At 36.5% G+C, this 13,294-nt stretch overlaps 1 protein-coding gene across 1 annotated transcript; it reads left to right on the forward strand.

Annotated features, from left to right (window-relative positions):
* The first annotated feature begins 3,741 nt into the window (after nucleotides 1-3,741).
* On the forward strand, nucleotides 3,742-12,823 carry LOC143029083 (DNA-directed RNA polymerases I and III subunit RPAC1-like). Its single transcript, XM_076191475.1, has 8 exons — nucleotides 3,742-3,880; nucleotides 6,459-6,611; nucleotides 7,190-7,322; nucleotides 7,675-7,794; nucleotides 8,516-8,662; nucleotides 8,753-8,908; nucleotides 9,014-9,130; nucleotides 12,165-12,823. The coding sequence occupies exons 1-8, from the start codon at nucleotides 3,836-3,838 to the stop codon at nucleotides 12,275-12,277; spliced, it is 984 nt and encodes a 327-aa protein (XP_076047590.1). The 5' UTR covers nucleotides 3,742-3,835; the 3' UTR covers nucleotides 12,278-12,823.
* The last annotated feature ends 471 nt before the right edge of the window (nucleotides 12,824-13,294 follow it).

The following is a 13,294-nucleotide window of genomic DNA, read 5'->3' on the forward strand; positions in this document are numbered from 1 at the left end:
TGTTGTTGAAAAAAAACATTGACATTTGTAATGTCATAGGCCTACCATTTACTTAATGTTATTTTTCATGTGCATTACGATGTCTTCCCTTATCAACATAAAAAATATACTATGAATATCAGATTAATAATTGCCTTGAGACATGAAAACTAATGTACAGTATATTGAAAATGCATATATTTTTTAAGATTGGGAAGGTATTGTTTAGGGGGGTTAAGTCATTCCTGCACAGGAATATCCTCAATGAAAATACCCTACGTACCATTTATTGTAGTCTACTACTACCATACTTAAACTATTGTTCAGAAATTTGGGGTAATACTTATCAAACTAATCTTCAACGCATAATTACCTCTCAAAAAAGGGCACTGCGTATAATCTGCAATGTAGGTCGTTTGGAACATACAAATAATTTATTTAAAAAACTAAATCTACTCAAATTCAATGACTTAATAAAGTACAAACTGCCATTGTTATGCACCAAATCTACAATAAACACATGAATCAAAACATATTGAAATTTTACTCAACTTACGAAACTCGCTATGCGACTAGGCAAACAAACGACTTCTTTAAAACTCAATACAGAACAACCAAAAAAAGCCAATGCTTATCTATTATAGGTGTTAACACATGGAATAAACTGGAAAAGGATTTACCTAAGACAAAATGTTTATCATCATTCAAACGATACTTAAAAAAGTCTTTAATCTATAAGTATTAGTATATTGAACACTTCAGGTCCATTTCATGGTTGTATTCATGGAGAAACTGCCCAAGTCTGCCGCTCTTTTTTTTTTTCTATTCCAGCAGGTCACGGTGACCCGGATCTGCGCATTAAGCAATTGTCGTCCCGTCGACAATCGACCTGACCTCTCACCTCTCTCCTGACCCCCACAAGTTGCGATGCTCGCTCGTGCCCCCGATTTCTGCGTGAGGTCGGAGTTGGCGGACGTCGTGACGCATGCCATTGTGTGTGTGTGTGTGTGTGTATGCATGTATGTGTGTATGTCGTGGACGGACGGCTCGTTCGCGGACGGCTCGTCCGCGGGACTGGGAGGTGGGACGGCTCGTCCACGGGAATATGGACATCTCGTCCAATGACTTTTTTTTTGAGAATAGTAAACATAATTTGCGGAACAATTAAACTTTATTTACATATTTATGTATACAGAGTGCAGGTGTGATTATTTTTTTTTATCATAGTTGGAGCTGTTCTGGGGTGTTAAAATAAGCATGTCCATGACATTTATAAACACATCTATTACTTACCAGAATATATCATCTAAAGCAAATTTTAATGAAATAACATGAAATATCATTAAAAAAAGGTAATAAAATGATTGTCTAGGAGTTTTTTGAAATCTTGTCCGTGGACGAGTTGACCACCCATGGTGGTGTCTGTGGACGGGTTGTCCTGCTTTGCGGTTTTGTGGGCGGGTTGTCCGTGGACGAGTTGTCCTACAATCGTGTATATATGTGTGTAGATGTGTATGTGCCATGCTACCATGTAACAAAAATAAATAAATGAAATTAATTTTTTCCTTAAGGGAGAGCAACTCCCCATAAGCTTTGCTTCTCGCTCTCCCTTTTCAACTACCAATTTTGTAAAAAAAAAAAAATGTATATATGTATGTCTAATTGTATTTAATATTGTTGAATAAACCTATAATAATAAATAAAAAAAAGGTTTGACGTACTTTGTATAGTTATAATATTATTACCCTGATATTATTATTTTTTTTAATATTACCTTAATTTCTTAAGTGCGTACATCTATTGGTCTCTCACACACTGACAATAACAAACTGAATAATTCACACAAGAAAGTAGGTAATTCATGTCAAAGACTATATAGGAAAGATGGGAAAGCTCACGCAGAGCCACATCGTCCACATACATTTTAGTGTGCGGCTCTCTCACTAGATAGCGTTTACGTCGATCACCAGTTTTAACTGCATCGTCTGTTTGTTTACAATTAAGCGGGACATTCAATCATGAGTGAGCGGCGCGGAACTATCACTCATTTGTGGTGTGCAAAAAGAAGAAAAATGACTTTCCCCATCTGATTTTTCACGTTTTTCCTAAAGATAAAGAAAGGTAAGAGATTCAACATACACGGTACATGGAAACTTTAACAGAAAATGGAGGAATAAAATAGAACATAGTTAAAATCTTCTTTATCTTTATGTCATTGCAGTGTGACAGTGTCACTTAGCTTGGAAATGAAAATTATTTATGAATACCTTACAAATATCTAGAAATATGAATTGATCATGTCAAATTCATACCCTATCTTTATGGCAGTCGCAGGCAGGCACAGCAACTTTGATATAGTTATGTCATGTTCTTGGTTTAAGTGGTAAAGTTATAAACTCTTACCTTAATTTTGAATAAATGGTCCCTTGTAAGGGAGAGGAGGCCTTGGTGTGTATATATATATATATATATATATATATATATATATATATATATATATATATATATATATATATATATATATATATATATATATATATATATATATTGCAGGCTGTGACTGCTTCTTTGATAGTTTTAAAATTTAACTTTTTGTTGAATGATTTCTCTGTGTTATGGTTCTTATTTTATGTATGATTGCAAATCTTGTTTGTTTAATTTTGTGACTTATTTCTTGCATGTTCATCCTTTTATTTTTGTCTATGTTTTTTTACAGTACAGTACCTGTCTTGCTACATATGTACATATTTTTGTTTGCTTTTGAGATTTTCCTTTGTTCTGTTAAATTTTTTTTTTTTGCTTAATCAATATGCATGTTCTGTCTGCTTCTTTGTTTATTATCTTTTTTTTCATATTATTGTTTTTGATTACTGATTTACCTATGTTTTGTTTGGTATTTAATATCTGATTGCATGTTTTGGTTGCCTGATGTATGTTTCATTTTTTAAGTTGAATAATGTTATTTCTTTTAGTTTGTTTTGTGTATGTTCTTTACAAGATATTATTGCTTTGTTGCAAATAAAAGAATCTCATGTATATCTAACTTTTACTATCCTTGTTTGTATAATTTCAAATTTGTGTACAGAGTCACAGACACTTGAATAAGTATACAAAGTTCAAACATAAGCACAAGCACAAACAAGAAAAGCATGATATTACAGAAATAATAAAATAGATATAACTAAAATAACCTTTTAAGTTTTAACTGTTTACTCAATTTCAAATATTTAGTAATGAATGATGCATTGTCACTTGTGCAGAAGTATTTTACCAACTTTTGATTTTATAAATATGATTATGTGTGTAAAGCGTATTTTAAATAGTCTTGTTTGCATTCAAAAGTCATAAAATTACTACTCATTATTTTAGCGAAAGAATCAGTTTAAAAATGTCCAAAAACACCATATATAATACAAGTTTAGTATGATTTGAAAGCCGCGCTACGCCACTTCCGATTTATAGTTTGCAGCTCTGTCGATAGATGACGCGCATTCACGCTGGATGGATGACGTTTTCTTATTAGTAGAAATAGAAGCTTTCCCATCTTTCCTATATAGTCTTTGATTCATGTGACAATTCTTTTATTTTCCTAGGGTACAATTAGCAAGGTCCCGACAACTTATTAGATTTGAATTCAATCAAGGCCTGCTTTATTTTCCAGAGTAATTCCAGATATAAACATGATATAGCTAATTATAATTTCTCTTGATATAAGAATGTAAGCAAAATATGTTTTAAATGACACACGAATTTGTGTGCGTGTTCCAATTTTACTAGTATTTAACTACTTTATTCGTATCACACAGCACAGTTCATCGCTCAGGTGTTGTTTACATTTAGCTCCGCGCTCTCAAATATGGATTGTACACGAATTAAACTTGAGGAATTTCAAGTAACTGAAGTAAGGACGGTCATATATTTAAGTTTAACCTAATAATATTTTATAGGTAGGATAGAGAGTACTACATATATTTTCCTTTGATCATTCAGGTTATGCCAATGTTATTACACATCAACTTTGAAATAAACCCACATGGTCTTGAGGTGCAAAATTGGATTTATATAGTAGCCCATGAGCTTTTAAATGGTGTCAAATTCCTTAAGGAACTGGAATGCAGGTAGTCTGATTAATGAAGACCTGTTTGTATATCAATTATTTATATATTACAATATTTGCCTCCCTAAACCACCACGACAAGCATTTTTACATGACATTCACTCCATTATGATTATCTCAAAGCAGATGTAAAAATGTGTTCGGTTCTAGAATGATGCAAGCCTAATATTTTACATACAGAGCCAGTAAATTTTAGAAAGGGGTATTTCAATAGCTGAATACTCACAAACCATCCAGTAGGGACTGATTGTGTTCAAAATAATGATTGTTTTAGATTCATGTAATTTCCTAGGGGATTTGACGTAATCACCATATCTAGGTAGGTCAAACACCACCAGAGGCGCCACCGTCGATGACGAGCACAATAGCGCGTCATTTTATGTGCACGCCATTCAAACGGCCAAATATACATACTGCGGGAAATTTAATTAATAAAAATGTTGTGTGAGTGTATTTTCTACGATCGTAGTAAATTTTAAACATTCACATCATCAGTTACATGTCGGTCAATAAAAACATAAGATAAACATGGCGGCCTGCATTCAGCAGTAAATTGAAAATTGGTATATGTTTCAATGTAAAAAATGAGCTAACATATTTAGGGTTGTGGCAACTGACTATAATAAAGAAAAACTACTAGTATCGCGAATTATTCTAATACCAAAATAAAGGTAGCGTGTTACGGTAGAGCTGAGAAATCGGTGGTTTTAATTAGTTTTTTTTTTTCTATCGGGTCGGATTATCGTATAACATCAACATCCATTCCGCCATCGTATGGTGGTATGGATCAAACTTCACTCTATTAAGTTTCTTACTATTATGTTATTAGTGTAATAGACTTATAGTTGAATTATTTGAGCTATTTTCTTTAACATGTGTGATTTTCATGTAATTTGATCAAAGAGAAGTTACGTTTTTATCCTCTGTAATATTACGGACCACAGCTACGATTCGTCATGCCCGCTATCTATGATCACTGGTGGTATGGATCAAACTACACTATTAAGTTTGTTACTATTGTGTTATTAGTGTAATAGATTGCATATAGTTGAATTATTCAAACTATTTTCTTTAAAATGTGTGATTTTCATGTAATTTGACGGTATTCGTAGCTGTGGTGGGTAATTTTGTAGAGGATAAAAACGTAATTCTATGATCAAGTTACATGGAAATCACACGTCTTAAAGAAAATAGGTCAAATAATGCAACCGTATGCTAAATTTGTATATAAAATTTTGCCTGTCAGTAAAAACCGTCATTGTTTACGTTCGATTGACGATTAGTCAGACCGCACGTTTCGGCCCGATTTCCGGGGACAAAACAGGTCCGATTTAATTCCATCCAAAATGCAATATCTCGAGAACTAGGACAGCTAGATGGATAATTCAAATTGCATTATACTCATAGCGACTTTTTGCATCCCATGAGAACTACTTCAGCTCAAATATCAGGAATTCCATTTTCATGTTGACCTAGCTACCATATCCATATGTGCCTCTTGGTATAGGCTCCTCACCTTCTTCACCAGGTTTCATTGAACGGAAACCTGCAGCTTCACAGTGGCTTGCAATGGTTCTCAGACTTAGGTTTCTATGGGTAGAGTCTTTGTAACTTGTGTTGTATTAGTGTGGGACAATTTATGTCACCAGCTTATAGTAATAGGAGGGGACCAGTTGACATTTGTCAACTCTACATGACAAGATGGAGGAAATGCGTTAAAGTTGATTGAGAGAGATCCTGCACTTTGTGCAGAGATTGAGCGTCAACCCCACAGGTCTGCAGTTCTAGATGAAGGTGTGGATGTCGACATGTTTTGAACATGGATGGTATGAAGATGATCCATTTAGAATAGCAATGATAGCAGTAGATATAAATAATGCATGTTACACTTTTCCAAAGCATAGATTAATCTGAAAGATCATAATGATAAAAACTAATGTACAGCATTTTGAAAATGCATGGTTTTTAACCAGTTTGGTAAATTGATGCCTTGTAAGTGTCATGAGGTGCAAGTGGGTATATGAGGATGCCAGCAATGGCATCTTGATTATATATATTTTTTGTAGTTGTACATGAGTTAACCCCAAATTCTGTGAACTGGTTTGATCATGTTTTCTGTGTTTATTATTACTCAGAGTAAAAGAGAATGAGTAATACAGCAGTGACTTAATATTCTATAATGTGAGTAGTGTGATACATCGTAGGTATGGCAGCCAATACTGCATGTGAGAATTTTACTTGTACTGAAGTGGTTAAGATTGGGAGGGTAAACTGTTTTCTGGGGTTAAGTCATTTCCGCACAAGAATAATTAATGATGGATGAGGTTTGTTGTATTATTATTATTTTTTTTTTTTCTTACAGGATCCTGTAACCCTTGTTGATTCTACAAAGAAGAATGGTTTACAAGGTGCAACAGTCCAAATCATCAACATGGATGATGTCAACATGGAGATTGATTTTGTTGGTTTTCACATTTCACTGGTCAATGCACTACGAAGATTAATTCTTGCAGAGGTTTGTGTCATGCATATTAATTACAATATAAATTGTGTTGTACAAGACTTTGATCTGAGAAGTTTGTATAGAATGGACTATTTTGGAGAAATTTATGTAATAGATAATTGGAGAAATTTATGTGACCTAATTTTTATTTTTTATTTTTTATTTTTTTTTTTTTTATCTATTTTTTGTATAGTTCAAAGTAATTAGGTGTGGTTTTGTATTCCTTAGCTTGACTAAATTTTAGACAGATGGAAGAAAGCAGACAGGCTCATTGACAAACTTCTTTTCCAAATTGCTTGTGATCTTATGTCACCATGAAATGAAACATTTTGGTTAAATCAGCTTCAGTTGTTGGGTTCTGCTGTGAAGTCATTTCTTGCTGCATTCCCTCAGATTCAAGAATTGTGGTGGGGGACAGGGATGACCCTTTATCCATGAGGAGCGTCAACAAATGGATTTTTGGATGGGTGTGGGGTGTGTGGACTGTAGGTTGTGTGTATACATTGACAAGGTTACCCTCCTTATGAGAGCATTTTGATATACTGTATGATTTACACTTGCGTATAGATATTTCTTTTATTTCTTTGCAGGTTGCCACAATGGCAATAGAGAAAGTATACATGTACAATAACACAAGCATTGTACAGGATGAAGTACTTGCTCATAGATTGGGTCTTGTGCCACTCAAGGTGGATCCTCGCTATTTTGAGTTCAGAAATAAAGGTCAGAGTTGGTCAAGAACTTAGCATTTGTTACAGTATAATTTGTATGTTTTCCCATAGGTTTCAGACACAATTAATGCAAATACTCAATTTCATTAATCTGTTAATATGAGGGAGCACTAGGAATTTGTTACAACAAGTACATTTTAATCATGCAAGATGCTCAAGTTCCAATAAAGTCATTTATGCCTTGCTAGTAGCTTTTCTGAACAGGGCCTCAGTCAATTTGAACCTTGTTGAGAGTAGGGCCTGCCCTTCATCTGAATACAGTATAACTGTCAAGTTTTGCCTCAGGAAAATAAATCTAGTTTTTGAAGATCATATATATTTAACATTTATTCCTGTTTTGTCAGATGAAACCGAGTGGGGTGCTCAAGACTCTGTTCAGTATACATTAAAGGTTAAGTGTAGCAAAAACCCTAAAGCTTCTTCAACAGAGACGGATCCAGACCTCATGTACCTCAATCGGAAAAGTAAGATTTTTTTATTTTTTTTCTTCTTCATGTTTGGTATGTGTGTTCTTTGACACAAAGTAATTTTATTTGATGGTTTTGTCTAATTTTTGTCTTCTTATTGTAGTAGTAGGTAACAAAGCCATTTGGACTGTAGGTCTGAGTAAACTTTTTTTTATTTATTCTGCTTAGACTAGTAAAAGAGATGTGGAAGGCAGAGGTGGAAGGAGTGAACATGAGTATGTGACCAAGGATGAGATGGATGGATAGGGTAAAAGGGGCATTGGGAAAGAGGGGAATGTCAGTTGAGGAAGGAAGTGAGAAGACAGAAGATAGAGGTGAATGGAGAATGGTTGTATATGGATGATGTAATGTATGGAAGGGAGTGGGTAGGGGTGGGGGTGAGGGAGTGGGTGTGAATGACATTTTGATGCAGCCTGAAGGGATTTCTCCCCGTCTTCTCTTTTTCTGCATGAGGAGATGGAGAGAGGGGTTCACTATTTAAATGAAGTGGCCTTGCTATGGATGTGCTGTCTTGCTATATATCTTCTGATCCAGGGCAGTGGGTGAGATGCAGGACTGACCTGTCATCCAGGAGGAGTACATCATGGTAACATAGGATACCCTTTCTATGACAGGGTATCTCCCAACTACACATGGACAACACATTTTGTTGTAGATGTGTTGGAATCTCCCTGTCTATTGTGTTCCAGTGAACATAAGTCATATGCTCTTTTTCCAGTTACATCAAGCAGTCTAGAATGGAAACCTATTGGAAACCAACCTGATATTTTTAGGGCAGAAGCCATGCAGCCATTACATGATGATATTCTTCTTGCCAAGCTCAATCCTGGGCATGAAATATATCTGGAGGCTTATGCTGTCAAAGGTAAGTAAAGTTAGCATCTTAACATTATGATTTTATTGGACTTGTATAATGTCTAACGGATACATAGTTTATGGGTACATATTGTTACAGGAATTGGAAGTGACCATGCAAAGTTCCAGCCTGGGCTGTCATGGTACCGACTGTTACCAGAAATTGAACTTGCAAGGGAAGTGGAAGGAACAGCTGCTGAACTTTTGCAGAGATGCTTTTCTCCAGGTGTAATAGATATTGTGACAAATAAAGAAGGTGAGGAATTGAGTTGAAGTCATAATAGTAAGATGTGTTGATCCTAACATGCTTTTGTGTAGCCCGTATGTACATTTTGAATGGTAACTATGTAGATGTTTTCAGGTAAACGTGTGGCTAGAGTGGCTAATGCTCGTGGCGATTCATGCAGTCGTAATGTTTTTCATTATGATGAAATTAAAGATGCAGTCAAACTCAGCAAGAACACTGATCATGTGATATGTAAGTACAAAGTGAAGTATGTTTACTTTAATTCATATTGAATAGTTTGACATTATTTCAAGGTACTTAGAGTATTAAGGAGTACATATTTTTCTTCATGGTTTCAAAATTTTCCATTTTCATGTTCTCTCGATGGAAATTTAATGTGAAAGAGTTGATTAATGTCCTCTTAAGGATGTAATTGCTTCTGTGGTGGGGCATGAGAATAATGCTCTCATTTTCTCATATGGTTATGGATCATGACAAAATGAGATGTAGTGAGGGGACTAGGAATTCTCTTCTGTATTTTCACTTGGAAAGTCAAGGCAAAGGAAAGTTTGGGAGGAAGACTCCAACCAGAATGATAGTAAATAGGGTAAGATGTGGAGTAAATGAGAGAGAAAAAAAGATACGAGATTGGTAGTATGTTTGTGAGACGATAGATGTATTAGCATAAAGTGAAACTAAATTGAATGGGTGGTGCGGGAAGTAAATGCAAAGGTAATGGGCAGGGGATTGGAGATGGTTAAAGAAATGGAGGAAAATGTGAGATAAAACAGTTGTTTCCTGAAAATACTGAGCTTGTAGCAGGATCAGAGGAGGAATTAAGGAAATTAGTGATGTAGTTTGGGAAAGTGTACAAAAGAAGAAAGTTGAAAATGAATGTGGGTAAAAGTAAGGTGTGAGATGTACAAGGGAAGAGGATTGCAGCAGATTGAAAGTATTAAGAGAGGCTGGTGGAAGTGGATAGCTTTAGATACTTTGGGGCAAATGTGGCTGGAAAGGGAGGAGTGCAGGTGGAGGTAGAATGTAGATTGAGAGAAACAAGTAAATGCCTTGGTGGGTTATAAAGTATACAGACACTCCTCAACTTACGTTTTAGTTACGTTCCGAACGGCCGAACGTAAGTTGAAAATGAACGTAAGTTGTTACTGTACTATACATCGGTAAATTCTATTACCGTATCTTATAAAACACCCCTAAATCATTAATTAAACACATAACATTGTAAAATAATAACATTAATTTCAAATAGATTAAATTCAAGCAACATAAATTGAGATGGTGGAGGAGGAGGAGGAGGCAAGGCATTTACAGTTTGTCGTCTGCGCAATGTAAACAATGGACGCAGCGTCATGCGCAAGTATCGTTTGAACTACGGAGAGCGCGGTAAACTAAAAAATTCACTCAGTTTTTTTTTTTTTTTTTTTTACAATTTCTTTTTTTACCGTCAGTTCAAACGTCCACAGCAAGGCTGCTTCATTTAATCGGCGACCCCCCCTTGCATATAAGGAGAGGACGGGGCGGGGTGCAGGGGTGACCCGTCATCCGGGAGGTGCTCGGATGGGAGGGGGGGTGGGAGGGGTGTGGAGAGTATTTAGGGATGAAATGGGTGGGAGTGTTTTTATGCCTTTCCCTTTTTGGCTACCTCCCTTGAAAGGGGGAAAAAGCCTTGGTATATGTATGTAGTTCAAACGTAAAATCGAAAAAACGTAAAACGAATGAACATAAGTAGAGGAGCGTCTGTAATGAGAAATAGACATTTGGAAATGGATTCTAAGAGGAGATTGTGCTGACAGCACTGTATGGGGCAGAACATAGGAGGAGTTTAAATGTGTTTGAGATGAAATGCCTGAGAAGTATGGTAGGGATTACCAAGTTGGATAGAAAGAGAAACAAGGAGTTGAGGAGGAGAGTGGGGTTGGATAGGGAGATAGGGTTGATGAAAGAGTATTGGGATGGTTTGGACACATGGAAAGAATGAGTTAAGAAAGATTAGCAAAAGAAGTGTGGAAGGTAGAGGTGGAAGGAGTGAACATGAGGGGGCAACCAAGGATGAGATGGGTGGATGGATGGGGTAAAAGGGGCATTGCGAAAGGGAGGAATGTCTGTTGAGGAAAGAAGGGAGAATACAGAAGATAGGGGTGAATGGAGAATGGTTGGGTATGGATGCTGCTGTGATGCATGGATGGGAATGGGAGGGGGATGGGGGGTTCAGGGAGTATGTGTGAATGATATTCCGATGTAACCTGAGGGAATTTCTCCCTGTCTTCTATTTTTCTGAAGTGGCCTTGCTGTGGATGTGCTGTGTCTTGCTGCATTGCTTCTGTCCTGGCCAGTGGGTGATATGCAGGGATGACCTGTCATTCAGGCGGAGTCAAGAAAAGAGGGAGGGACGGGGGTTAATGGGAGTGAAGTATGTGGGGATGAAATGGGTGGGAGTGGATTTATGCCTTTGACCTTGGCTACCCCCTTTGTAAGGGGGAAAAAGCCATTGGTAAATGTATGTATGAAACTAAAATAAAAGGGAAAGAGGTTGTGTTTGGGAGTATGGTAGGTAGGATGTCATGAGTGGAGAAAGGGCAAGGGAGAGGAGTGGTTTGGTAAATAAATGAGATGTATGTTGAATAGAAGAAAGTGTAATTAAGGATAAGATGAATATTAGTAAGCATAGCTTGGGAGGTATGAATGTGAATGCACATAACTAATCATACTTGCTTTGGTCAAAGGTAATGTTACAAGACAGCAGCTTTGGCTGCTGGACCCTGCTGTGGAGGTGCTATGTCTTGCTTGCCTGACCTGAGCAAGTGTGGAGTTGGGAATAACCCTTCATCTACAATGAGTTAGGATTGGAGTACAATAAATGAGTTTTTAGAATGGGTGTGTGAGGAGAGACAAGAGTTTTGGAACAATTTCAATGAATGTGTATAGGTGATATTTCGACACAGCCTGAAGGGATTTCTCCCCCATCTTCTCTATTTTCTTCACAAGGGTATGGGGAGGGAGGGTGGCTGTATAAGTGAAGCCAGCCTGCTGTGGATGTACTGTATCCTGCTGCATTGCTTCTGACCAGAGCAGTGGGCTGGAGACAGGGATGACCCTTCATCCATAAGGAGCTAAGATGAGAGGGAAGTAAGGGTGGTGGATGGGTAGCCTTGACTGGCTACCTTCCATATAAAGGGGAAGAATCCCGTAGTATATAGACAGATAACCATAGTGATAAATTTTCAACCAGGAATAAAATGAAACTAATGTTGACCTCTATTGATTTCAGTCTATGTCGAGTCCCATTGCTCTTTGAAGAGCAGCGAGATCCTAGAGGAAGCAGTGAGTCTTCTCATTTCAAAATGTGATAACATTCTTGCCATCCTTGATAAGGAGACATAGTTATCAATAGGTAGTTTATATTTATATTTTATTCTTTATTATTATTATTTTTTGTGTTGCCAAGTAATATCATTCAGCCAAGGGAAACACTTCTTTTTAAGGGTTAAAGCATACCTTTATCAATCTATAGATAATAGCAGTCATTTGTTTGAAATTTTTGTGTCACATTCTCTCCACTGAAGTAGCAAGTCAAAGAGAGGTGCGAACTTAATTTAAGTTTGTTGGAAGCATAAACTAATTTGTATACTTGACCAGTCACCATGGTCGTATTAAATTTTTATGTAGAATGATTAGGTTTGCAGTTCAGTTATAATGTTTTTATTACTGTCCAAAACAACACATGTGGTGGTAGCTACTTTTGAGAGGTCTTTTCCACATTTATGACTGCTACAAACAAAGTTTTATCCAACTGAAGGAAGTGCCCCACTAACGATTTTTTTTATGTTTTGTTAGGCTGGTTTTTGATAACTTTTTTTTTCACTGTATTTTTTTTTTATTATTTTTTGTATTGTATTGTTATAGGTAAATATATATATATTAATTACAGCTGGAAGTGACTTTTTCTTATCTTACCTTGTTATCTTATCCCAAACTGGAGTATTGACTGCATGTTATCATACAGTCAGAAATTATTATACAAAAATTTGCAGGGAGGAAGAAAGCAATTTTGAAAGAGGTGTAGTAGATAGATGTTAACCCCTTGAGTACCGAATGTGTGTTTTGTGACACCTGCGTGTCACGGCTGAGTGCACCCGCCAGGAACCGAGCGTGCTCCTCGTGACACGCACGTGTCACAGTTATAAGCTGTGTGTATTGAGGGCTCTCAAAGCTTCGGTTTCTGGGTTATCTCTACCCACGTGGTGGCAAGTGTCTGTGTTTACAAACATAAGGCTCCAGCCATTCGTGGGATGGTTTGAAACATTTGTTTACGTAAGGTTGACGGGTCAGTAACGAAGGGGTTAAGATGAACTGAAACTGTTTTACTGGTTTATAAATGGTAAACTGAGACAGGTAAGT

The sequence above is a fragment of the Oratosquilla oratoria genome, chromosome 10, assembly GCF_046742065.1.
Source record: "Oratosquilla oratoria isolate Oo_2021 chromosome 10, ASM4674206v1, whole genome shotgun sequence".
In the NCBI taxonomy this organism is placed as follows: domain Eukaryota; kingdom Metazoa; phylum Arthropoda; class Malacostraca; order Stomatopoda; family Squillidae; genus Oratosquilla; species Oratosquilla oratoria.

Excerpts from the sequence above, each read along its gene's own strand:
- LOC143029083 (XM_076191475.1), top strand. The coding sequence starts at position 3,836 with ATGGATTGTACACGAATTAAACTTGAGGAATTTCAAGTAACTGAA. Across the intron at positions 3,881-6,458 it reads AGGAATTTCAAGTAACTGAA|GATCCTGTAACCCTTGTTGA; the intron begins GTAAGGACGGTC and ends TTTTTCTTACAG. Across the intron at positions 8,663-8,752 it reads GGAGGCTTATGCTGTCAAAG|GAATTGGAAGTGACCATGCA; the intron begins GTAAGTAAAGTT and ends ATATTGTTACAG.